This window comes from Colletotrichum godetiae, assembly GCF_030913485.1.
Source record: "Colletotrichum godetiae strain CBS 193.32 chromosome Unknown BDP55scaffold_7, whole genome shotgun sequence".
Taxonomy (NCBI): domain Eukaryota; kingdom Fungi; phylum Ascomycota; class Sordariomycetes; order Glomerellales; family Glomerellaceae; genus Colletotrichum; species Colletotrichum godetiae.
This window is the reverse complement of record NW_026851255.1, coordinates 33,861-57,593: the sequence shown is the minus strand read 5'-3', so window position 1 is coordinate 57,593 and position 23,733 is coordinate 33,861. Positions and strand designations below refer to the sequence as shown.

Sequence of the window (23,733 nt, the reverse complement as noted above, 5' to 3'; positions counted from 1 at the left end):
CGTGGAACCATCTTGAGGCACACCGCCTCCTCAACAGCATGACCAAACTTACATACCCTTATCAGAAGAATTTGTGGAACTCGAAAGAATGCTTTTCTTTTTCCATAAGATCCAAGTCACGAGTCTGTTTGTTTCCTAAAGGAACGCCTAACCAGGTCTCTACCGGGGCCTCACATGAGCATGCCGCCCTCGTCCTACCTCGAGCACCGCCCTCCCCACGTCATCGCGCTTGGGGTCTCTTCATCACATCTCGCATTCCACCGAGAAGCTATTTTTCTCGCGAGTTTCTTGCCTTGATTTGCCTCACGGGTGACTGCTCACCGACTTTATGCGGACTTCGAGGAGGGCCTTGTGGTTCGCACCTTAAAAGCCCCAAGAGACTAATACTGGGCAACTTCCTTCCTCCTATTCTTCCCTCCTCCATGCTCGGTACAGCAACTCAGATCTTTTGCCAATTCTTCTCATCAGGAATTACAATAACCAAACATTAAGTTCGGCATACTAAGTCTCGGAAAACACCATGAGTAGAAGAAAGAGACTCACGCCTCAAGAGTTGGAAAGACTTTGCAGCTACGCAACTCCTGCCGGCCGGTGCCCCTACTCCAGGGTGACCTTAACGAGAGATGGAAACCGCTATCCTTCTCGATTCTGCAAGCTCCACTGCTGCAAGAAGATTGATACTAACAACGCCGCGTGTTTGAATATGAGGACCAATAACAAGGGATATTGTCAACAACGTACTTCGCTCCCATATCTCACGGGTCTCACATTGTCCCTGAACGTTTGATCACTGATCATTCTAGCTAGATCTTCTCTGCCAAGGCATGATGAATGATGGTAGATGCAACAACTACATCAAGAACTACGATCCCAAAGAATTCAGGTTCTGCTCACAGTACCGTACGTCTTCCAGCCTCTCCCAGCATGCCTCCATCCATCCATCATTCCATCTCTGAGCAACTAACAAACCATCCAGACAACTGCATCCAACAAGGCTGCGCAAACCAACGCAACCACCCCAACGGCACCGACTACAGATACTGCCCAGACCACCGCTGCGACCACCAAGACTGCGTAAACCCAAAATCCCCGCCCTCCTCCTTCTGCGCCGCCCACACCTGCGCCGCGCCCTCCTGCCTGGCCCGCTGCCCCGGTGCCACAGGCGACGCCCACGATCCCTCCCGCCACTGCGACCGCCACCGCATGTGCGCCACCGCCGGGTGCCGGCGCTTCGCCCACGTCAACGAGCACGGCGTCCCTTCGGCCCACTGCGGCGAGCACCACTGCCGTTTCGAGCAGCAGCCGCCGTGTAACAACGGACGGGTGGCGGGCACCGAGGGTACTTGCGTGACGCATACCTGTGAGGATAGAGGCTGTGGAAGGGTCAAGACGGCGCATATGGCGGACGCGGGGGGTGCGGCGGGACGGTATTGTAAGAGGCATGAGTGTGATAGGGAGGGGTGCTGGGAGAGGCGGTGGTTGGGGAATTGGTGTGTGAGGCATACGTGTGCTCGGCGTGATTGTGAGAGAGAAGGGGGGATTGGGGATTACTGTGATCGGCATAGGATTTGTGGTACGCCTGGATGTGAGCGATTTCGACATTTCGATGGGGAGAATGTGAGGGATACGTGTGAGGAGCGTGAGTTGTTTCCCTCCCCCTTTACTTCTGTCTTCTGGTAGGGCTTTGGCATGTCCGCGTCTTACCCCCCTATGCCTCGACCTGGGGCTGTTCCTCCGTGTCTTCTCGAAACCGAACCAAACTGACTTTTTGTCTTCCAGACTTGGCAACCCGCTGCCGCAGAGCAGGCTGCGACGCCCGCGTCATCGAAGGAGGCGCCCTCTGCGTAGACCACACCTGCATCTACCGCAGCTGCCAGAACGAGCGTTCGGCCCTCGGCCACTTCTGTGCGGACCACAACTGCTCTGCTCCCGGGTGCCAGCAGCTCCGCGCGACCGTCGTCCTCTCGCAGACGATGATGATACTCGGTGGTCTTAACCTCAACCTGCCGCTGTCGCCGTACTGCCGGGCCCATGTGTGCGGCCAGGAAGGGTGCGCGGAGCCGGCTGCTGCTAATGGGGGTTCGCGGTATTGTCTGGCGCATGCGAGATGTCGGAGGCCTGGGTGTATGAATGGGGTTGAGGTTAGGGGACGGGATGGGAGTTTATGTGAGGAGCATAATCGGCATGGGGGCGGGTGGATGGGGAGGAGGGGGATGTTGGATCCTGATGCGTATGGATGGGGTGGAGGAGGAGAAGGAGGAGGAGGAGGAGAAGGAGGAGGAGGAGGAGGAGGAGGAGGAGGAGGAGGAGGAGGAGGAGGAGGAGGAGGAGGAGGAGGAGGAGGAGGAGGAGGAGGAGGAGGAGGAGGCGGCGGCGGTGGGCAGCATTGGCCTGGGTTCGGGCCTTGGGGGGTGAATGCTGCCATTTGAAATAGTTTGAATCACTGGAGGTTATCATGTTCAAGTTTAGTATTGGGATGCTTACTGCAATAAAAGTTTTTGATACTTGGTGTGATGTTCACTGATGCTTCCAGGCCTGGCTCGGATTATGAACTGTAGCTTCCGGGCCCCGCGAGTAAGGTGGTTCCCATGAAGAGATGATTTGCTGCATGGTGGTTTGGCGTTATTGGAAGAAGACCGTCGTTGAGGAATGAATCCATTCCCATCATCTCTGCCTCGCACTTTCCCACCTCTACGTCCCTCCTGCCCTCTTTTATCCGAACAAGGCTACTTAAGGGGTCTACTCATCATTCCTATTACCAGCACAGCAGCGCTCATCTAGGTCGGCGAGGTCAGGTCAAGCTGTGTGCATGGTGTAGTGGTCCAATGAATAAATACTCCAATGAAGTCAGAGTTCAGGTTGACGGAGAGGCGCGCTGTTCGATTCCAGACAGAAGCGTAAGTTCTAGTTGAGTTATCCCCCCCTTCATTTCTTTATTTTTCTTTTCTCTTCTCCTAACATGGGTATATATGAACACGCGGTGGACGAAAGTTCTAGACAGATATTAACAGACGACCCGGCCTTATTGGGAGGATAGTTCAGTCAGGTAACTAATCTGTCTCTTGGTGCCATTGCTTATACTAAGGGATCAGATATAATCATATTGCCCTTTTCCGCCATGGCAACTTATCGTGACTACTTGTATGGCTTTTCAGGAGAAATATCATATAGAAAAAGTGGTGAGGCCGTTGAAATTTTTTTGTCTGACGTATTTGATATCTCTTTCACAGTCACATATCGACGCAGCAGTCTAGATCCCGAACCCCTTAATATCCTTCACCAAATCAGTAATACTCTCCTCCAAGCTCTTCCACTTGATACCCAGAATCTTCTCCGTCACGCTATTGTCGTACCCATACACCTTATCCTTGGGCGGCAGCTCCCCACCCTTGGTCCCCTCCGCAGGCAACCTATCCCCGAGCTCAGGGAAATTCTTCCTCACCACCTTTGCAATCTCGGCGTTACTGAACCACCCGGCCGTCGTAAACAACCTCTTTCCACCAGCCTCGGGCTTCTCCAGCGCCAAGATGTGCGAGAGCGCCAGGTCACGCACGTCAATCCAGAGGTACACCGCACCGGTGGGCGCCACAGCGTCCTTCCATTTCCCCTTGACCAGGTCCACGACCCGCTCGTTGGAGGTGTTAATGCTGTTCAGGTCCGCGAAATGGTGTACCACAGGACCCAACACGAGCGGCGGCGTGAGCGTGACGAGATCGAAACCGGGCTTCTCGTCCTTGACAAAGTCCCACGCGGCCTTTTCGGCGAGCTTCTTGGAAGCGCGGTACGCCGTCGCGGGACTGCGTCCGATATCCTCGACTGTGACGGGGTTCCAGAATTCCTCCGTAAAAGTCGTGTTCGGGTCCTCCGTCTTGGCCTCATCAATCACAGACGCGAAGCTCGACGTGACGACGACCCTCTTGACGCCCGGCGCGTCTCTCTTGAGCGCCTTGAGGATGGCCGTCGTGCCGACGACGGCCGGGTCGATGAGCTCCTTCTGGGCGTCGGTCCATTTGAAGTGGAAAGGGCTGGCGGTGTGCAGCACCGCCTCGAGGCCGGGCGTCTTGACGACCTCGTCAAAGGCGTCTGCGCGCGCAATGTCGGGCACGATGGCGACCTCGAGGCGGGATGCGTCGAGGTCCTTGTGGGCGTCCCGAATGCGCTGGGCCTTGTCTTCTGAGCGGACCGTCGTCACGACGGAGTGGCCGCGCGCGAGGAGCTGTTCGAGGATGTGTGCGGCGATGAAGCCGGAGCCGCCTGGTTAGTGTCAGTTGTCTGCTGGGTGTGGTATTGCTCGCATCCCAGCGAATGGAGGGGCATTGATTTGCTTTTGACGTGTTTGGGAGTGCGGCTGTAGTATAGTTCACTCCTTACCTGTAAGTAGAATTTTGGTCATCTTGTCGTTTGTATAACCTCAATGGCTGTCCTTGAGTGATAATTGAGACTCAATGAAGATGAGTAAAACGTAGAGTTTCAATAAATGTTCGGATCTAACGGATTGAGACTCGACTTTAAATTAGACACTTCAAACCTTTTATCTATCCCAAAGTACAGCTCGACCCCTCCACCACCCAAGACGCCGTCACTTTACCCCTCCATTGCATGATGATTAACAAACACAAGCCCCCAACAAATGCCCCGCTCTCTCGACCCCCGCGCAACCATACCAATCCATTCAGGTCCCAGCGTGGGTTGCGTGGGGACGTCGTCACGTCATCCTAGTCCTCTAGGGCGCCATCAATTCGCTCATCTGCCCTTAGGTGGTCCCACCCCGAATGCCTCGGGCACCCCTCCGGCCGAAGTCCGGACTAATGGGGCCGGATCTTGCGGGCGATAATGCTGGCCGCTGACACATCCCCGGTAAAAACGGCATCGTAGCCGGCTGACGTTCCGATTCGCATGCCTTCTCAGCTCGGGTCTGCAAAAGTCTGGATCCAGAGAGTTCGACCATGGCGACATACATATACCCTGTCATGCTAGCCTGTTCACATTGTCGAGTCACTCAAGCTAGGAAACATCAAGCCTTGCAGTAAAACCCTGCTCTGAATTTATTCCCTGTTCGCTATGCAGTCAATTCTCTGTTCCGGGCGTACTAAAAAAAATAGGGGCGAAAAACTCGCACACCGCCGCCTTAATCTTTCGTGGTATCATGAGCAAACAAAAAATCGCTTTTTGGTGCCGCCCCCTTTTCTTTTCTTCTTACCCTAGTGTCCCGGTTCCCCTGTCTCCCTTTTTTTCTACTCCAGAAACTGCTTACTGTGGACGAGAAGTATGCCGTCCCATATATAACATGTGATTTTTCGTAGTTGAGATGCCAACCCTTGGGTGCTATGTCCCTTCAAGAAACACACCCCGGCGGCTCTTTTTGACGATAGCCTTGGTCTGCTGTGAGGTGTAGGATTGTGGTGTCTCGAATGACACTCCGGTCAGAGTAGGTATCCTAAGGATAGAGCCTAATTCTCCAAGACCTGACACTGTCTTACTGTGAATCCTGAAAGCCGTCGTGGTAGTAATTCCGGTAATAATCGTTGATAACACCGGGTTGATGAAGATACGAAGCCATGAGCATGTCGTCACTCTATGATACGCTAGCACTGGCGCTTTCGCTATATGCTTCAAGCTCCCTAAGACTTTGCATCAGAGCGGCTTCCTTGAGATCTTCGGTCTCCTGGCTGTAGACCGCTGTAGATGCTTCAGTCGTGTAATTCGGTGCAGTCTCAGCAGCTTGGGAGACCTGCGGCTGGATATGCTGCTGCTGAGATTGGTGCTGCGGCTGTGGAGCATGGTGTGGCTGTTGTGGCGTTCCCGGGTGAGAGTGATGCTGAATGTGGGAATGTGTCGGTGTTTGTGGCTGAGTTTGCGGCAGGCTGTGCGATGTTTGGGATAACTGAGCAGCGGTTGCGGCATACGGCGAGGAGGCAGGCAAAACTCGAGCATGTGTTGATGTTGCTTGGACCGGTGTGGCCGGCGGTCCTGATACAGCAGCATGCGTCGGTGTCGTCGCGTGGGCTGCCATATGATGCGAGACCTGGGCGGCAGACTGTGAGGGCGTGCTTGGTGCAGTTGCTGGTGTCACGCTTGCTCTATTTTGCTGAAGGTGCTGCGCATGCTGTGCGTGTTGTGCATGCTGTGGATGCTGCGGGTGTTGCGCGTGTTGAGGGTGATGGGGATGCTGAGGATGTTGTAACCCGCCCGCCAGTGTCATGATACCCTGTACCCGAGCTTGTTCTTCCTCAGAGTTCATCCGAGCTCGTTCCTCAGCCTCCTTACGAGCTGCTTGTGTAGGTGCTCGTGTCTTGAGCTCGCCTGTGACGGCTTGCAAATAGTACGGCATCTCGGAGTTTGTCTTTAGGAAGAAAAGCTTCAAGTTTCGGGCCTTATCCTTGAGCTGGACTTGAGTTCGGTCTTTCAGTATGTTGGAAAGAGTGCCCTCTGCACCGAAGAGAGAAAGAATCTGGCTCCAGTGAGGTCCCTGGACCATGTCGAGACCAGTCATAAGGGCCTTCTCTTCTTCTTGAGTCCAGGGACGTCTCGTTGAAGTGGTGCCTTCTCTTCTCTGCTGGTTGTTTGTCTTGCTCAAGGCAGCCTGGCGAGCCCGGTCGTAGAGCACAGCACTAGGTAGACTTTGACTGGGAGGTAGCTTCTCGTTGCTCTCATGAGCCGCAGGCTGCGGCGGCTGCTCTACTGGTGGCGGGTAGCCGTAGTATGGTGATTGTTGCTGAGTTTGTTGCAGATGTGAGAGATATGTCGTCTGCGTAACCGGAGCGGCACCTGTCGGCGTGGGTACGGTAGGCTGGTAGGGTGCTGGTGACAGGTTGTTGAGTGTAGTTCGAACGTACTCCTGTGTGCTCTGTGCAACAAGCGCGAGGATGTCATTCGTCGAGTCTTGGCTTTCAGTCGTGGTGCCATTTGTGGTCGGCGCCGGGGGAGCGGCTTCAGGCGCAGGTGCAGGCGGTTCGGGAGGCGGGACACTGCTCTCAGTCGTCGGTACTGGCGGTTGTTGTTCGGTGGGTAGTCCATCGACCGGTTCACTGGGGAGATATTGCGCAACCAGTCCATCTGTGGCCTCCAGCAGTGATGAGATTCCGAGGTCGTCGAGATCAGGTGGCATCGATGCGTCGAGGTCTCCGTTCGTCATGACTTGCGGCAGGTCGATGCCGTGTCTTGATGCCAGCCCAGAGAACGACTGTAGCTTTTGGCGCAGGTACACGTTCAACTGGTGGAACAGGTCTTCCTCCGGATAGCCAATCTTCAGTAGTACTAAATCGATGCATCAGCCACGGCCCAATGAGCCTTTGCACTTGACAACCTACCAGTATCTGGGAGGCCCGAGGCGTAAGTAATCAGAGATGTTTTGCGCTCCTCAACAGACGTCACCAGAGCTCTCTCTTCAGCAGTCAACTCAGATCCCTCGTGTCTTGCTCTAAGTCTATCTTCCAGGCTGGACGAGAAAGCCTCGGCGATTAATTGATCAACGGGCCCAGACTGGTTCGCTGATGTCACAGACTCGATAACTAGCTGTGTCTTGACTGCGAGGAAGAGCTCACTGATGTCGTGCGAAATGCCCTCGGATCCTGGCGGAAATACGGTGAAAAATTTGTCCTCCAGAGCCAAGAGCTCGCTTGAGCTGAGTTGATGTTCGCCATCGAATGTGAAAAGTTCGCAACAGAAGCTAGCGATGTTGGCGACTTGAATATCGGTGAGGTTATCTGGCGCAGTTAGGTCAAGCATCGCGGGGTCTAAGATAAGGTCGGTCGTGGAGTAGATCGATCGAGTTTGCCGGAGCAGAGACTTTAGTGTACTAAAAGATTTGCAGAGGTCTGAATCCCTGTCTTGCAACTGCTGATACACGTCGTGGTAGACATGTTGCGACATGACGACGAGGAGTTGCATAGCCTGGGGTTTGAGATATGATTAGCGGCGCCTCCAGAGCTGACGAGCCCGTCACGTACAAAGTTTGACAAACAGGAGGTGGTAATGCGCCTCATCAAAGCCGAAGGCTCAGACAGAACAATGGCGTGTGTGTCGGTTGACGGGACAGAGTCTTGCGACACAGATGCCAAGTGGTCTGTCGTCATCTCGACATCCGTGACGCCGTCCAGGCCCTCGACCTTGCCTATCTCATTGTTCATCTCGTTGCTGATGTCCATCATTACACCCTGGATCATGGCATCCATGTCAAATCCGAGATCGAGAGCCGCATGGTCGTCGTGGTTCTCCTCGTGGGATTGCTCGTGAGATTGCTCATGAGGTTGCTCTTGAGCTTGTTCGAGTGCTCGCTCGAGTGACTTCTCGATCGATTTCTCGAGTGATTGCTCGAGTGACTGCTCGAGTGATTGCTCAAGTGATTGCTCGATCGATTTCTCCAGTGATTTCTCCAGTGATTTCTCAAGTGACTGCTCGAGGGTTTGCTCTGATGGTTGTTCCGGATTCTGTTCGGGGGTTCGATCCTCATCAACTTTTAGCCTCTTGGACTCCGCCTCGGGGTCGTCTGCGCTCGAATCGCGGGGTCGCTTCAGTGGAAACTGAGGGGTCTCGCCCAGATCGGTGGTGACAGTCGGAGACTCTTGCTTCATTTCTGGTCCTACTAGGGAAAGTCAGCATGGTTTGCGACACTTGCGAAAGCGTCCCTCGGGTGCGTGCAAGTCGTTTCGAGGCTGATGAAGATCTTTGCTTGGTGGGATGGCGGGAAAGGCAAGCGCATACCTGTCGGCGAGTGCGCCTCAGGCTTAGCGGCCTGAGCCGACTCGGCAATAGCTTCAATGCCCTCCATGAGCATCGAGAAGCACGGAGACAGCTTTTTCGGGTCGGTCTAGTCGCCGTGCAGCTCAATGGCGGGGGGGTCAGTCGTGATCTTGACGGTTCTTGGACTGAGGCGGAAAAACTTTTTGGGAGAAAATCCGAGCGCCGATGCCCTTATAATCTGCCCCAAAGAAGATGTCACTCCCGATACACAGGAAGGAGCGATTTCTCAAAAAAATTCACCGCTGCTTCCCAGTAAAGAATGGCTGCTGATTGGTCGGCGCAATCGAAATGCAACCTGGTCCATGCGTTTGGTCTCCACTCAGCCACTTTATCGCAACGATTTTTTTTTCTTCCAGTCTCCCCTGCCCCTCGGAGCCGCGTCCACCTGCGCGCCGAATCCAGATGGCCATCCCAACCCCTCAATTTTTCCGTTCTCAAGACGGGAAGCTCCAAACCTTCTAGATTGGCTGCCGTTGAACCTTTTTCTGCCTCAGGAATAGGCCAATAGAATCACTCAAGCCTCATCCCACCTGAACAGTAGATTGATTGCCTTGTCTTTGATCGCATAGGTACTCTCTTGTGTAAATGATACAGTTTGTCACCCAGCAACGGACTACTTTTTCTCAAGGTACCCCTACAGGAAAGATTTGCTGCCATCCCGCATGACGTCATTCCCCAGATTCACCCCTTTAAGTCTGGGGACTCGGTAGATCCCAGTCCCTCTTGCTTAGAGATTGATGACAAGGGGATCAACATGAGATGTCACTGGCCTGTTCTGCCAGTCGCGACCGCCAGGAAAGAACTGGTTACGATTCGGCAAGGCATTGCAATGAGACCACAGCCACTTCACTTGAAGCAAGCCATAAGCTCGTGAAGCCTAGGCGTTTATCAACGGCTCAGGATGTTGTAGTCCTAGAGCTCCACGAGTGATGCGTTAAGTCAGTGATGGAAATTACATCAAGCGTTACTCTTTCATCATTGAATCCGAGGTCCGTGATTAAATGGTCATCTGCATTCACTCGGATTGAAACAGCAGGAATGATGAGTTGGAACCTGCCTACCTCACCGAGGCAGACGTAGAGGTAGAAGTAGTGACTTCCATCTTTGGCATTCCTGCATCTGGTGGCAAGAGCTCGATGAGTGTTCCTTCTACTTTGCTCGTAACCGAGTCCAAGAGCGAGCGTGCCTTCCACTTTCTCAATTTCACTGCCTCCGATCTACTAAATACGCAATGAAGCCGGCACAGAACCCCGATTCCTTCTCCTTCTTTTCCATTCTCACCACCACAGCAGCCATTTCTCCTCTTCGTTGCTGAATACCTACGCTCCCAAGTCGGCACACAAAGCACTTCGATACATTCGCCGGAGATGTTGGTTCGAACACTGACTGACAGAGAGGATTCCGAGGAAAGCACACAGCTGCTGGACAAGCCCAAGGAGGTTCTTTTAGCAGGGATCATGCGTTTTTTGAAGCATCCGGACATCAAGTATGAGCACATCGTCACCTTACAGGATGCTGTCACGCCGTTCAAGATGTCTTACCTCGACGACATCGATGCCAGACTTGAAGTTTTGACACACACACTCCAGTACCTAGATACCGACATGAGGAAGAACCCGTTGAAATATGGTGGTATAGACCTGAGAGTGGTTAGTAAGCTGACCTGGGCATTGATAATGATTGCGTCGATGAACTACGTTCGTGATCTTCATGACGAGGCGGAAGAAAGTATAGGAGATGAGGAAAATGAAGAAGATGCAAACCATTGGGTATTAGACTGGAATGACACTTGCCATATCGTCTACTTGGAGGTCATCCGGATTTGGGAGTTACTCAAACTCGTTCCAACGAGTTGACATGCTAAGTTCCATAAATCTATTCCTTCCCATGCCCGATGGCGACCCATCTCAACAACCGTTAGTCCGCCGCGTCGCTGATCGCCCCCAAGTCGATGCCCTACGGACGAGCGAAATTCAAAAGGCCCAGGTATGAACTTCGATGATCCGTAAACAAGTGTAAGTAGGTATTAATCAGAGCAGTTGGCTTGTTTACTTCAAGACAAGGGCTCTTGTGTCATCACGAAATCTGCCGACCCCAAAACCTGCCTGGTTCTCCAATTTCCAGACAAGGAAGATCTGGCTACAATGGAAGACGAAGACGTGCAAGAACACCTGAAAGCCATGTTCGGATTGGACATGATCCACTCTATTACCACTGCTCAGCTGCAGGCTGCGTCACTCTCCTTGACGAATGTCATCTCCCTAAATGATACTCTCTCGAAATGGTGGGCAAAATCCTGGATCGCCCTCGAACCTGTTGCAAAAACCGACCTCTCAATTCGACTTCGACTCAGATGGCTTAGAGAGCCCTTGCTTGACGAGAAGAGTTGTAATTCGGCGGGAAAAGCCCGAGAGGACGAGATATATCTCAGAACCGTATTCCTCAACGCAGACCCACGTCTGAATTCTAAGAAAAGACGCGCGCAATCTGGCAAACCACTTCGCATGGTCCATTTTGAGACACGCGAGTACATTGAGGACGGCTACGAATGCGACATCACGGCAGACAAGAAGGAAGATCTTCCAGACTTTGGATTGCTTGAATTCCGGTATAAACTTTCACTGCTGATATCCCTGAGCGGCGAGGGACTGGATAAGCGAGAGTGAAGGAGAATGCTGTGTCAAAATTTTGTTTCAGGTCGGGATCATGCGGGGAAGAACTACATGATATCAGAGATGGAAGTAATGAAGGTGAACAATACCGCCGAGGTTCGAAACAGGGACACTTGCCTGTATAGGAAATCGTACATAGTGCGATTTGCTACTTCTCATGGAAACAACACTCACTTATACTACTCATAGCATTAAGATGGGAATGATACTACTTGTGACGAATGTATAGAAACCCTTCCGACATGTGAATGTTCGTCACAAACACATGGCAAAGCCTTGAACAGCCCTACCGGCCTAGGTACTCGACGCGGGAGAAGTGCATTCCTCCCCTTTGTCAAGGTTCAAGCGTTGGCCAAGGAGACTTCGGCTAGCAACAGATATCCCAGGTCAAGTCTGGAGAAGACCATCTTTGCTTTCCATTGGCTATATGAACACGGGAACTTCTGAAAGAAAGGTACCTGAGAGCCGCTTGAGTCCTTGTAAGCCAGCATGTCGGTACTCTTCTCTACGGGGGGCGTGTCCGAAGACACCAAGTATCCTGTCTTCAACCTGATTCGTCGAGTACTCAAGAAGGACCCCTACATCGAAAGCTTGGGTAAACATTCAGGCTCATTTGCCTTTGACGGCACGAACCTTTGACGAAGATCCTGCCTCCGTGGCTGTAAGCCCTTGCCCATGGTTCTCGAAGCATGTCACAGTCACTTTGACAAAGCCGTCATCACAATCTGATGGGAACACAAGCTCTCCGGACAACTCTAGCTGACAGATTAGTCAATTGTATGGTCGTGTTTGCCTCCTGTGGCGGGCACCGGGTGAGCGGTCCTTAAGGGTTCACGCAGGTGCCCGCAGATGGGGCTGGCCGGCTTGCATGAGTGACTTACACCCCAAGTGAAGGGTCTAGTACCTTGGGTCAACTAATATGATATTTCCACCTAGAAGAAAAAAAACATGAAGGAGTAAGAACTGCACCAGAACAAGAATAGTATATTGCTTCAATCCAGAACCTTGCCAAATATTGGCTGACAGAGTACGCTCTCGCCCGCCCGTACGGGCAGAGGGAAAGACAGCGTTCTGTACAAAGGAGCCGCAAAAAGTGCGGGGATCCGGAGATCACCAGATGGCAAACACCGCTCGCCGCCGGGGCGGCTTAGCTCGGGGCCATCCAAATTAAACCCAAATCACCAGCAAGACAAAAAAAAAGCTGATCCAGATTACACCGCGTTTATTGGACCAAGAAATGAAGACAGTAGCGCCTAGCCACTTGGACCATGGAACCGGGGGTGGGCAGTAGGCAGTGGGCTGGCGGCAGCCCCAGAAAATAGAAATCGATGAGAAACCACACCCGACGCTTGTGGGAAATGCAAGTGCGGATCCGCACAGGTGAAGCAAGGCGGCGCCGCCGTGGCGGGCGGGTTCGCAGCCTCACGGGACAAGGGGGGGGAATTCGAATGTCTCGGCTCTTGGTATTGGCACTGGCAAGCTGTTTCTTTCGGACGCAGGGCCCTGGTCGGGTTCCGCGCGAAGGAATCCGTTGGGGGTCCTTGGGTTTCCTTGTGAGTGTCGAAATGGCACTCGTGTAGAACTCTTCGGAACGATTTTGGGACATTTGGATGTTGTCGGAATTGAAGGTGGAAAGACTGATTCCGAACATTGGGGGGCATGGGATTACCTAAGGAAGGTGGTTTATGCAGTGCAGTACGAATACAGTTACGTGCAGGGAGGGCTGAAGACAAATTTGGTATCCTTCATCCCAAGTGTCAGAGGACTGACATCGAGCATGTTGATTCATAGCTATTGACACGATGCATACGATTCGAAAACTTTGATAGATGGTGCATCTATTTGCGGTCCCGCGTTCAGCTGGAGAAACAATACACAGATATGCCAGGGTACACAGATAGGTACGAAGAAACAAGGACAGACAGACATACTGACATAGGGATGAGCTCCGTGTAGCCGTGAAACTGCCATCAGACCGAAAGAGACTGGAGAGAAGCTCACCCCACAGAATCCCCAACAAGCACTGATGCAGGCCGCTTCGGCCAAGAGGGTTCGTTGCTGTCGAATGATGTCGGGGACAAGGAAGCGGAAGCGACAGGGGGATTCGGGTCGGGGGCGCGGCAGGAATTCGATGGAGGGGCAACGAACTTCACCAAGGGGGCGTGTCGCCAGTATCGGGGGATGTCGGTATATCACTCTGCAAACGCCGTGAATTCCCATCCTCCCCTCTACGGGCTTAGCTAAGGTACACTAACAGATTCCAGATCCACCTTTTGGGTTCTCGGTGCGGGGGATCTCTGAGCAGAAGGGTCGTTCGCTGGCATTTGCACCGAGAAGTGAGGCCCGGCAAATGGGCAGTAAAGACACCCCGAGAGAAAGAGAGGAGTTCCAGACCTCGAAAGCTCGTGTGGCATTAAAGTACCGTACTCTTCTCCCGAGCAATGTTTGGTATTTCGACCCCGTTATCTTGTCTGCAAGTTGCTTAACGCCATAGGACGGAGCTACCCTCCCCCCTTGGAGGTGTAGGAGTTAAGATGCCGCGGATGCTGCTCCAAAGCCAAGACACCGTGAAAAAAAAAAAAAAAAAAAACTCGGAGATGTATCTGTACGGATAACATGGGTGGGTCGGGGGGTTAGGTATGCCGTGTCCGCCCCAGTCTCCAAAGAGCGCCCGGTATGGAGAAGGGAAAAAAAGGTAATCTCAGTGTTACCGGTAACCTTCAAGGTGGCAGGTCGGGGCCCCAACATTCACGGCCAGCCACCGAGCAGACGTAAGGTACGCTGCAAATACGCGTGTGTATGTCGTCAAGGTGGGAATGAAAAGGTGGGGTGGAGGGGGAAAGGCGGAGGAGACAATGGTACGCCGCCTCCCAGCTAGTACTGCGTATGCTATGCTACCTACGCTATGCCAGGCGAGGTCTGGGGCCCCGACAATGAAGTGTGAGCCTGTGATGAACTGTTTCGTCCCATATGCCGGACTGGAACGGAGCGTTAGGTATTCTGACTCGAATGTCAGGGGATGGTTTGGGTGTGTTGGGGATGTAGTGTAGTTCAAGTTTGCTGACTGCAGGCAATCCGCTCGGAAGCATCTGAAAATACGCGGCGGCGAACTTCCGCCCATCCATCCTTAGCTCTCACAGATAGGTACCTACACTGGTAGGCTGGGAGCAGACAATGCAACGGCATGGCTAGGTAACCGTCTGCTCATCTCTTTGGGGGATGGGCTTAGTGCCGAAAGAATCCGGGGTTATAGAAGTGACGAGTGTGCTTTTTAGACTCTTGATTCGGCATTTCTAAGCATACTATCGTACGGATACATTACATACATTGGCCCCGAGCTTGAATTCCGATATGTTTGATGCCCATCTGCTCAGCTACGGTTGCAAGGTAGCACGGTAGTTGGCAGGGATCGGCAAAGAGCTGCAGCAGCAGCGCAGAGCCCGTCAGTTCCCTAGGCGATGCCATTTGTCATAGTATCCTAAGCAGGACCCTCGGCCAGGTGTAACAGCTGTGGAATTATTGAATACCTAGAGGCCCCAGAGGAACCCAGAGGAACCCAGAGGGACCCAGAGGGCCCAGAGGGGGAAAAAGATGGTGTTTGGTGTGTGTGATGAACCGCTTTGAAGCGGGTGCGGCTGCTGCATCTAGACAAGACCAGCAATTTGAATTATGCTGATTGGTCTGTTGCCCAATGGAAGACGCAACTTGTGATGGAGAAAATGCGGGGTCGAGAAACTGGAAGAGGGGAAGCGGAGAGAAAGAGAGAGAGAGAGGGGTTCTTAGCTCTGGGGCGTGGCAACCATTCAGAACAACAAGAACAAACAAGCAGGGCAGACATCTTCCTAGAGTGTACAGAAGAGAAAAGGAGAAAAGCTGAGAGCCAGCAACTGACACATTATCAAGGATAACTTATCTCAAGACCTATCTACACATGAGTCCAATATCACCATGATGGTTTCGCGATTCTTCTTCCTAACCTGGGGCCCCGGGGAATGGGAACGCGGAACTGAATTCCCACCGAGCGGAACCCACATTGACACACCCCCCTGGGCGACATTTCTGGTAAACTTGGGCCGAGTCAAACAGGCATCACCTAGTGATAGTCTCGATTGCTCTCTGATTCCTACCTAGTGTAGAGTAGGTAGTAGACCTGCTGTCAGCCAGCACAGCACATCAACGCGCCGGTGGATAGCTTATTGCTCGTCCGGTGCAAAGGGGACGAGGAAAGCTCGCCTGGAGCTGGCCGAGAGGAAAGGAAAGCCAGGCGTTGGCCCGAAGCGGCACCCACTATTCCCCGTTTAGCTTGGGCCCATCTTCCACCCCTTGCAAGTTTGTTGCAGGATACAACTTCTTTTTTCTGTTGCTGCCCCTCCGTTTCTACCCTCAGTGCCCCAACACTCCAACACTAACAAATGGAAGTCCACCCTAGCTTGTCAATATCTGGTGTATCGTGTGCCCCCCCCCCCTTTCGTCCATTGACAGCATGCAGATGTGTGTCTGGCTCCCAATGTGGAGATGTCAAGTCCTAGTCCAGTCCACCGAATGACCGTGTTTGACGTTACTCCGGCCCATGGGGGACTCCCTTTCATCCAATGCTCATCTGTGGTTCCGGTACGGATAGACCAGGCCTCGGTTTTAGTGTGAGATACTCTGCAGACTGCCCCTCATCCTTTCTTTCTCTTCTGGCCCCCCCTCCATCCGTCCACCCTCCTCCTCCTCCTCCTCCTTACCCCCCCTGCCCCCGGACCCCACCGCCGTCAAGCAAGGTATCGCCTTCGCCTCCTTCAGTCTCCAGAGTCTCTGACAATTCGTCCCTGCCTTTGCGCCGCGCGGTATCACTTTCGGACTTCTCTCCCCCAGCTCTGCTCTGTGCCCCCCGGACCCCGCTTTATATACAGTCTGTGATCCCCAGCTTCTTCTCTCCAGTTTCTTCTCTCCCTCTCTCACTTCTCACTACTCTCAACTTGCAAACTCCATCTCAATCCAAACTATTCTTTTTCTTCTTTCTTCCGTGATACCAAATACCCTCCACGTTTCGTCTTGTTTCCAAAAAAATCACACACAATGGGTTTGTCCGTTGAGCTCAAGACCCCGGTGACGGGCCCCTACAACCAACCTACTGGACTGTGCGTATTCTACCCCTCAATCTCTTATCCCGCCGCTACCCCGCGAGCGATGACGACCTCGAAAACACGAAAGTTGAAGCTAATACATCGTGATCTTCCAGGTTCATCAACAACGAGTGGGTTGAGGGTGTCGACAAGCAGACTTTCGAGGTCATCAACCCCTCCACCGAGGAGGTCATCACCTCCGTCCACGAGGCTACCGAGAAGGATGTCGACATTGCCGTCGCCGCCGCCCGCAAGGCCTTCGAGGGCGAGTGGAGAAAGGTTGCCCCCAGCCAGCGTGGTTACCTCCTGAACAAGCTCGCCGATATCGCCGAGAAGAACACCGACCTCCTGGCCGCCGTCGAGTCTCTCGACAACGGAAAGTCCATCTCCATGGCAAAGGGCGACGTCGGTGCCGTCGTCGGCTGCTTGAGATACTATGGAGGCTGGGCCGACAAGATTGAGGGCAAGACCATTGACGTTGCCCACGACATGTTCCACTACACTCGTGCCGAGCCCGTAAGTCACAATTACTCGCTACCATGATTGTAATTAGGACAGTGAGCTAACAAACCCCCCTCCAGATCGGTGTCTGTGCCCAGGTTATTCCCTGGAACTTCCCCCTCCTCATGCTCTCCTGGAAGATTGCCCCTGCCCTGGCGACGGGTAACACCATTGTCATGAAGACCGCCGAGCAGACCCCTCTGTCCGCTCTCGTCTTCGCCCAGTTCATCAAGGAGGCCGGCTTCCCCCCCGGTGTTTTCAACCTCATCAACGGTTTCGGCAAGATCGCCGGTGCCGCCCTCTCCTCCCACATGGACGTTGACAAGATCGCCTTCACCGGCTCCACCCTCGTTGGTCGCCAGATCATGAAGGCCGCCGCCAGCTCCAACCTGAAGAAGGTTACCCTCGAGCTCGGCGGAAAGTCCCCCAACATCGTCTTCAACGACGCCGACATTGAGCAGGCCATCTCCTGGGTCAACTTTGGCATCTACTACAACCACGGCCAGTGCTGCTGCGCCGGTACCCGTATCTTCGTCCAGGAGGGCGTCTACGACAAGTTCCTCGCCGCCTTCAAGGCGCGTGCTGAGCAGAACAAGGTCGGCGACCCCTTCCACCCTGAGACCTTCCAGGGCCCCCAGGTCTCCCAGCTGCAGTTCGACCGCATCATGGGCTACATCAAGGCCGGCAAGGACGAGGGCGCCACCGTCGAGACCGGCGGTGCCCGCCACGGCGACAAGGGCTACTTCATCCAGCCCACCATCTTCAGCAACGTCCGCCCGGACATGAAGATCATGCAGGAGGAGATCTTCGGCCCCGTCTGCGCCATCGCCAAGTTCAAGGACGAGGAGGAGGTCATCAAGCTCGGAAACGACACCACCTACGGTCTGGCCGCCGCCGTCCACACCACTGACCTCAACACCGCCATCCGCGTCAGCAACGCCATCAAGGCCGGCACCGTCTGGGTCAACTGCTACAACATGCTCTCCTACCAGGTGCCCTTCGGTGGCTTCAAGGAGTCCGGTATCGGCAGAGAGCTCGGCGAGGCCGCCCTCGCAAACTACACCCAGAACAAGTCCGTCGCGATCCGTCTGGGCGGAGCCTTGTTCTAAGGGGCAGTATCTTGGTTGGAAAGGTAATGAAAACTGGGGCTTATTCCGGCGCAAATGTGTACATGACCTTGATGTAACTTTTTTTCTCGTTTCAAATATCACGTTGAATGATACCAATAACAAAAAACAATCTAAAACTTGTCTGCCTCATGAATGTAGTGAATGTGATGTGTCAGTCAGCCCGGGTCGCTCGACTTAACGTTCGGAGCGGACCGGCGCGGCGACGGTGATGCGATCCACTTTAACCGATGCTCTTCCGGTCAGCATTCCCGAGGCAGGTGCGTGGTGCACGCGGAAGGTGTTAGTGCTCACCTCCATGATAAGTAAGTGGGCATCGTTCAGGGCTTGATTCTGAGAGCTGTCATTTTCTATGATGCCTCGCAAACTATGAACGCTGATGATTCTGAGTCTCTCTAGGAACGTTGCAACATGCCCGGTATCTCGTCGGAAGTGATGATATCATTTGAATCATAGCGGATGTCAAATTCTCTCCTGACGAGCATCAAACCTGGTGATACAGCTACCTCAAGGTATCTCACCTTACTTGAATGACCGACGAAGCTCATGTTCATGTCTATGCAGGTGGCCTGTACCAGCCAAGACAACCAATCCCTCTTAGACTCCCGCAACCTTCAACCGACACAAAACAGCCTCATTCCGATCAACCGGGCTCCCAGGCCCACAAACCACCGTAAAATTATGCCAATCCCTCGTCCCATCCACATCCAACCCCTCCACGGCCTCATACCTCTGCAACATCCTCGCAACCACATATCCAGCCTCCGTCAGCGCAAGCTGCTGCCCGATACAAATCCTCGGCCCGCCATTAAACGGCACAAAATGCCACGCCGCGCCCGCGGAGCCCCTTTTGGTCTCCCACCGCTCCGGCACGAACTCATCCGCGTCGTCGCCCCAGAGATCTTTGCGGCGGTGGAGCACGTGCGTGCTGAAGTTGACTTCCGTCCCCGCGGGTACGAAGACGGGGTCGGTGCCGAGGGGTCCGCCGCCCGTGGGGAGGGTTGTGTCGCGGAGGGCGCGGCGGGAGTTGAAGGGGACTACGGAGTGGAGGCGGAGGGTCTCGGAGAGGACGTGTTGGAGGTAGGTGCACTGCTTCAGGGACGCGAACGTCATTGTTGTCTCCGAAGGGTGGTCTGTTGGAGAGGAGTGGTAGGACCCAAAGGCTGATGTGATTTCTGCCCGGAGCTTGGCGAACACGCGCGGGTTGCGGACGAGGCAGTACCAGGCCCAACTCATTAGCGAGGCGGTGGTATCTCGCCCAGCGGCGAGTAATCCCAACACCTGCTCGCGGACTTCTTCGTCTCCACCGACACACCGCTCGCGGAGGACATCTAGGAAGTCGTAGCGCGCGAGGGAGGAGCCCTGGGCTTTTGCGCTGTCTGATGCCGCGATGGCGGCGTCGACAAAGGCGTGGAGCGTCGCTACGCAGGCGTGTAGGTCTTTAGTTCCGTAGGCCCAGTAGAAGCTCCGGAGACGCATGCGCGTGCCGAGGACGGCGAGCATTTTTTCAAAGGCGTGGTTGAAGGCTGTGCCTGGGTGGGTTTGGTCGTCGTGTAGGCGGGCTGTGAGGGTGGATGTGCTTTGGCCTAGGAAGAGTTCTGTTGCGGAGTCGAGGGTGAGGCACGGGAACAGCGAGGCGAGGCTTACGGCGCCTGACCATGGATCACCCTTCGTGGAGTTTGTGGTGGTGGTGGTGGTGATTGTCTCCTTTTCGATGCAGAGGAACAGCGTCTGGACGTGCGCCTCGAGCAGGTCCAGCCTGGAGACGTTATCGCGGCTGAAGAGAGGCCTCATCATCTCCCTAGCGGCGCGCCACGCCGTGCCGTCGGCCGCGAAGATGCTTCTACCCAGGACTGTCTTCAAGTTTGTGCTGCGGGCGAGGCCCATGCCGAAATCGTGGAATTGCGTGGCGAGGAGGGCTTGGATGTTGCGCGGGTCGGCTGTGACGAGGTTTGTGGTGCCGAGGAGGGACATGCGGAAGGTGTAGACGCCGCCGCCGCCGCCACCGCCGCTGCTGCTGTTGTTCTTGTTCTTGTTACCATTGTGTCTGAGGGCCTCGAAGCGAGCGGCGACGTGGTCTGGTGTGCGCTGTTCGCGGTCGGCGCGGAGGGAGGCGAGGACGATGTCGAGGCCGAGGGGGTATTTTGAGGGTTCTAGGGGCGCTGGACGGCAGGAGAGGTTGCGGGCGTGTTTGGCGTGGGAGATTGTGCGGTAGAGGGTTCGCAGGAGGTGGTGGAGGAGGAGGAGGAGGAGGAGGAGGAGGATGGGGATGAGGGTGTATAGCGGGATGCCGTGAAGGTCTGGATATTGTTCGAGACTTGTGAACTGAGGTAAGGTGGCTAAGGGAAAAGTGTGAGCCGTCATGTTGCGTTTGGTTTCCTTGGCTTCCGGTGGTGTTTGTACGGTATAATTGTGAGACATGTAGTCGGTAAGTTGGTCTTGTGTCTCTTACCGGAACACGGAGTCAAATTGACATCATCGTCACCATCCCCAGACTTCAACTTCACGATAGTTGTTGGCTTTCCTGACGAAAAGCATACAGCAGGTCCTCTCCACGTTCAATGTTTGGGCAGTCATTGGTCAATCAGTACATGTCACTCAACATCACCAGTCTCACTGGACCCTGCGCCAACGTGCTCCAGATGATGCTTGGCATTGGTCCAAAAGCTTGAGCTCTTCAGATGACATGGGAATCTAATAAAAGGGTCCATCGCGAGGTGGGGGGCGTCCGTGATCTGAGAGCAAGGGACTTTGGGGACGATAATGAACGGGGGAATGGCCCATGGGTACCCCTGGATGCGGTCCGCTGACTCGGACATCAACCGTTCTGTTGGTAAGTGACAGCTCGGGGGAGGGGGTTCGATACTATCGGGTCGTTGACCCGATTTTACGGAGATGGGTTCGTCCAATTGTGTGTGATATGTTTGAACGAGGGCTTGGTCATTGTGATGATAAAGTTGAGCTCAAGTTTTGCTCGATGTCAGAGCAAAGACTGGTCTACAGTAGGCGCTGGACAAAGTGCAGGGAGATGATTGCTGCTTGAGTCACATCATCAATGACTATCTGATGATGGCAAGATGAGTGTCTGTAACATGTAAATGAGTATAACTAGACTACACTGTCTACGACGGCTCTCCCATGCATCTGGAGTCCTGGGCGACGTATCTCAGGCGCCGACTTGACAAGTGTTCAAGAAGGACTTCAAGCAACTGCTCTAGGGTGTAGTCTGATCATCAAAGGAACCTTCTCCCACATGATATACGTTCCTTGCTTGCTCCACCAATCTTCGGAAGGGTTCTCGAGCTCAAAGTCGAAATTCCAGATTATCTTGGCCATCGTCAGGCTCATCTCGGCGTACGCCATACTGAGAGGTTGTTAGCGTTTTCTCCAGTCTCTCGTTTCTCTTACAACCTCCTTGGGGTTGGGGAGCTACTCACGCTCTTCCAATACAAATGTGTTGTCCATACGAGAACGGCTGGACTGCCGCCCTGTCATCATCAACAAACTCAGAATCGGGACCCTGCTCAATCCATCTCTCAGGAATGAACTCTTGAGGCCTGCGGAAGCTGTGTGCCGAGTGTCCCGCCGCGAATTGGTTCACAGCGACGGCGTATCCGCCCGGAACCCATCTGCCATCAATGACCTCGCCCTCCCCCGGAACCCATCGGGGCAGGGACCCGGGCGTCGGCGGATACAACCGCATACCCTCGTCAATACACGCGCGAAGGTACCTACAATGCTGCGCAGCAACCATTGTAATATCCTCCTGCGCCCTAAAGTTACCACGAATCTCCGCCTTTACCTTTTCGAGCTTCTCCGGGTTATGTAGCAGCAGGTACGTCAAACCAGACATGCCGCCGGCGGTGGTCCCGCTGCCGGCGACGATGAAGGTGCCCGCCAGCATCGTCAGCTCAATGTTGGTGAGCGGCTTCTCCTCCGTGTTGTCGAGGATATAGGACATGAAGTCCTTGCCAGGGTTCTTGACTTCGATGCGTTGTCGGACTTTGGCCTCCGTCATGGCGATGTGTTTGCGGCGAGACTCGGTCACGCGGCGCGGCGCGATCCAGGTGAGGAGGTCGAACACGCCGTATTGTACAGTTAGTTGGATCCAGACGTAGGCTTTTGCGCGCGTGTTGATGAGGCGGAGCCAGGGCTGGTCGGCATTGTTGAGACAATTTTCAGAAGTGCCGAAGGCGAGGTCTGGGTGAAACATTTCGTTAGATTCAAAGTGTTGACCACTCCAACCTCAGAAGCTGAAAGATACTGTGAATCAAGTAGGTCACTCACCGTTGAGAATGTCGAAAGCCAGCAGATTGAACCAGGTTGACAAATCCACCGCACCCTCTTTACACACCTTTTTGAGTTGACTCACAAGAGTGTCCGTATAGTCCTGAAAGTAGTACTCCTGCTCGCGCAACGCACGCTCCGAGAAGGCCGGGTTGATGGCGCGCCGGAGCTTCGCATGGCCCGCCTGGTCCTCCGTCATTAGCGTCTTACGGCCTCCCATGGTCGGCGGTGCGATGCCGCGGCCATCGAGGGCCTTTGGGAACTCGGGCGTGCGCTGTCCGTAGATCTTCTTCCAGGCCGTGGAGCTGGTATAGGAGAGCTCGTCGGGCGCGATGCGGACCACGGGGCCGTACTGGTCGTGGAGCTCGCGGATGCGCCAGGTGATGCGGCCCTTCATGTTGACGTAGTTCCATGGCAGGCGAGAGATGGCCCAGAGCTTGGGGCCTGGGTAGTGTCGTAGCGGGCTGAGGTAGAGGTAGTAGAAACTTCTGCAGAAGATGTATGCCGCGATCTAGAGGATTGGTGAGATTTCATTATGGGAGGAAGTTGGGATACTGAACTTACTAGACAGAGAGAGGTGACGGCAGTGTTGGAAGCTGAGATCGCTGTCAACTTGCTCAGGTGAGCTTGAACCTGCTCAGGTAAGTTGACTGTGACCATCGTGATGATTGAAAATTCCTCAACACGACCACGGCTTCAGTGCTTGTTTGACCCAGACTGTCTGCATCGCCGTTGACACCAAGAAAGGCTTCACGAGCCTTGACTCTTGAGCTTGGCTCTTTCACTCATAGCTGTGGGGAGAGCTCGTCGGAGCATGTTCCGCAGCAACACGACTATGACAAGGCTCTCCGCATGGGACGGTTCAGGGTCTCCTGGGATAAAGTGCATCGCTGCGCATGTCTGCCAATGAAAACCAAACATCGTCGCACGTTCTCACGGACCCGCAAAGAACCATCGTCGGATCCATACGCAATGCTTGAGAGGAACGTGATAAGAAGGTCGCTGCGGTTTCCGAGAACTCGATTCATGCTGAGCGGGCCACGACAACCAGGGAGTCCCGGACTGCCATCTCGAGGCCCTTGCATACCGGGTCGGGCTGCTCAGTGACTACCGAATCTTGCTTCCAGGAATGAAATCTTTAGAAATCCCCCTAGTTCAATTAGCTGCAAAAGAAAACTTTATTTTCCGAGACATCCTGGAGCCGAAGCACGAGTCAATGCTTGTTTAGAAAACAAGCTCCTTACCCCGGTCTTGGCCGTTCAGTTCAAGACTTCGAGGGACTGGATCCATGGA

At 54.1% G+C, this 23,733-nt stretch overlaps 10 protein-coding genes across 10 annotated transcripts; 5 read left to right on the top strand and 5 right to left on the bottom strand.

Moving 5' to 3' along the window:
* Positions 1-520: 520 nt before the first annotated feature.
* BDP55DRAFT_545449 (uncharacterized protein) lies at positions 521-1,680 on the top strand (the record flags this gene model as incomplete). Its single annotated transcript, XM_060568575.1, has 3 exons — positions 521-737; positions 808-900; positions 977-1,680. The coding sequence occupies 3 exons, from the start codon at positions 521-523 to the stop codon at positions 1,678-1,680; spliced, it is 1,014 nt and encodes a 337-aa protein (XP_060433385.1).
* On the top strand, positions 1,566-2,147 carry BDP55DRAFT_701653 (uncharacterized protein; the record flags this gene model as incomplete). Its single annotated transcript, XM_060577928.1, has 2 exons — positions 1,566-1,639; positions 1,780-2,147. A coding segment is annotated over exon 2 (174 nt), but the record flags the coding sequence as incomplete, so codon positions are not given.
* A 968-nt stretch (positions 2,148-3,115) lies between these two features.
* On the bottom strand, positions 3,116-4,562 carry BDP55DRAFT_651252 (NAD dependent epimerase/dehydratase). The gene is made up of 2 exons (XM_060574038.1): positions 4,372-4,562; positions 3,116-4,254 (listed from the first exon to the last, which is right to left on the bottom strand). The coding sequence occupies exons 1-2, from the start codon at positions 4,391-4,393 to the stop codon at positions 3,251-3,253; spliced, it is 1,026 nt and encodes a 341-aa protein (XP_060433383.1). The 5' UTR covers positions 4,394-4,562; the 3' UTR covers positions 3,116-3,250.
* A 1,013-nt stretch (positions 4,563-5,575) lies between these two features.
* Positions 5,576-8,776, bottom strand: BDP55DRAFT_725122 (telomere repeat binding factor-domain-containing protein; the record flags this gene model as incomplete). The annotated part of the gene is made up of 4 exons (XM_060578975.1): positions 5,576-7,257; positions 7,311-7,893; positions 7,950-8,581; positions 8,704-8,776. 4 exons carry the CDS (start codon positions 8,774-8,776, stop codon positions 5,576-5,578), a joined length of 2,970 nt encoding a protein of 989 aa, XP_060433382.1.
* A 1,333-nt stretch (positions 8,777-10,109) lies between these two features.
* Positions 10,110-10,598, top strand: BDP55DRAFT_628247 (uncharacterized protein; the record flags this gene model as incomplete). Its single annotated transcript, XM_060571876.1, has 1 exon — positions 10,110-10,598. The coding sequence occupies one exon, from the start codon at positions 10,110-10,112 to the stop codon at positions 10,596-10,598; it is 489 nt and encodes a 162-aa protein (XP_060433381.1).
* Positions 10,599-10,629: 31 nt separating this feature from the next.
* On the top strand, positions 10,630-11,408 carry BDP55DRAFT_725121 (uncharacterized protein; the record flags this gene model as incomplete). The annotated part of the gene is made up of 2 exons (XM_060578974.1): positions 10,630-10,728; positions 10,782-11,408. The coding sequence occupies 2 exons, from the start codon at positions 10,630-10,632 to the stop codon at positions 11,406-11,408; spliced, it is 726 nt and encodes a 241-aa protein (XP_060433380.1).
* A 1,765-nt stretch (positions 11,409-13,173) lies between these two features.
* Positions 13,174-14,004, bottom strand: BDP55DRAFT_651244 (uncharacterized protein). Its single transcript, XM_060574037.1, has 2 exons — positions 13,679-14,004; positions 13,174-13,622 (listed from the first exon to the last, which is right to left on the bottom strand). The coding sequence occupies exons 1-2, from the start codon at positions 13,826-13,828 to the stop codon at positions 13,206-13,208; spliced, it is 567 nt and encodes a 188-aa protein (XP_060433379.1). The 5' UTR covers positions 13,829-14,004; the 3' UTR covers positions 13,174-13,205.
* A 2,474-nt stretch (positions 14,005-16,478) lies between these two features.
* Positions 16,479-18,135, top strand: BDP55DRAFT_545396 (aldehyde dehydrogenase; the record flags this gene model as incomplete). The annotated part of the gene is made up of 3 exons (XM_060568566.1): positions 16,479-16,540; positions 16,642-17,041; positions 17,107-18,135. 3 exons carry the CDS (start codon positions 16,479-16,481, stop codon positions 18,133-18,135), a joined length of 1,491 nt encoding a protein of 496 aa, XP_060433378.1.
* Positions 18,136-18,305: 170 nt separating this feature from the next.
* Positions 18,306-20,382, bottom strand: BDP55DRAFT_651238 (cytochrome P450). Its single transcript, XM_060574036.1, has 2 exons — positions 18,718-20,382; positions 18,306-18,665 (listed from the first exon to the last, which is right to left on the bottom strand). The coding sequence occupies exon 1, from the start codon at positions 20,125-20,127 to the stop codon at positions 18,751-18,753; it is 1,377 nt and encodes a 458-aa protein (XP_060433377.1). The 5' UTR covers positions 20,128-20,382; the 3' UTR covers positions 18,306-18,665; positions 18,718-18,750.
* A 972-nt stretch (positions 20,383-21,354) lies between these two features.
* On the bottom strand, positions 21,355-23,100 carry BDP55DRAFT_725118 (cytochrome P450; the record flags this gene model as incomplete). The annotated part of the gene is made up of 4 exons (XM_060578973.1): positions 21,355-21,517; positions 21,591-22,353; positions 22,441-22,951; positions 23,005-23,100. 4 exons carry the CDS (start codon positions 23,098-23,100, stop codon positions 21,355-21,357), a joined length of 1,533 nt encoding a protein of 510 aa, XP_060433376.1.
* Positions 23,101-23,733: the final 633 nt, after the last annotated feature.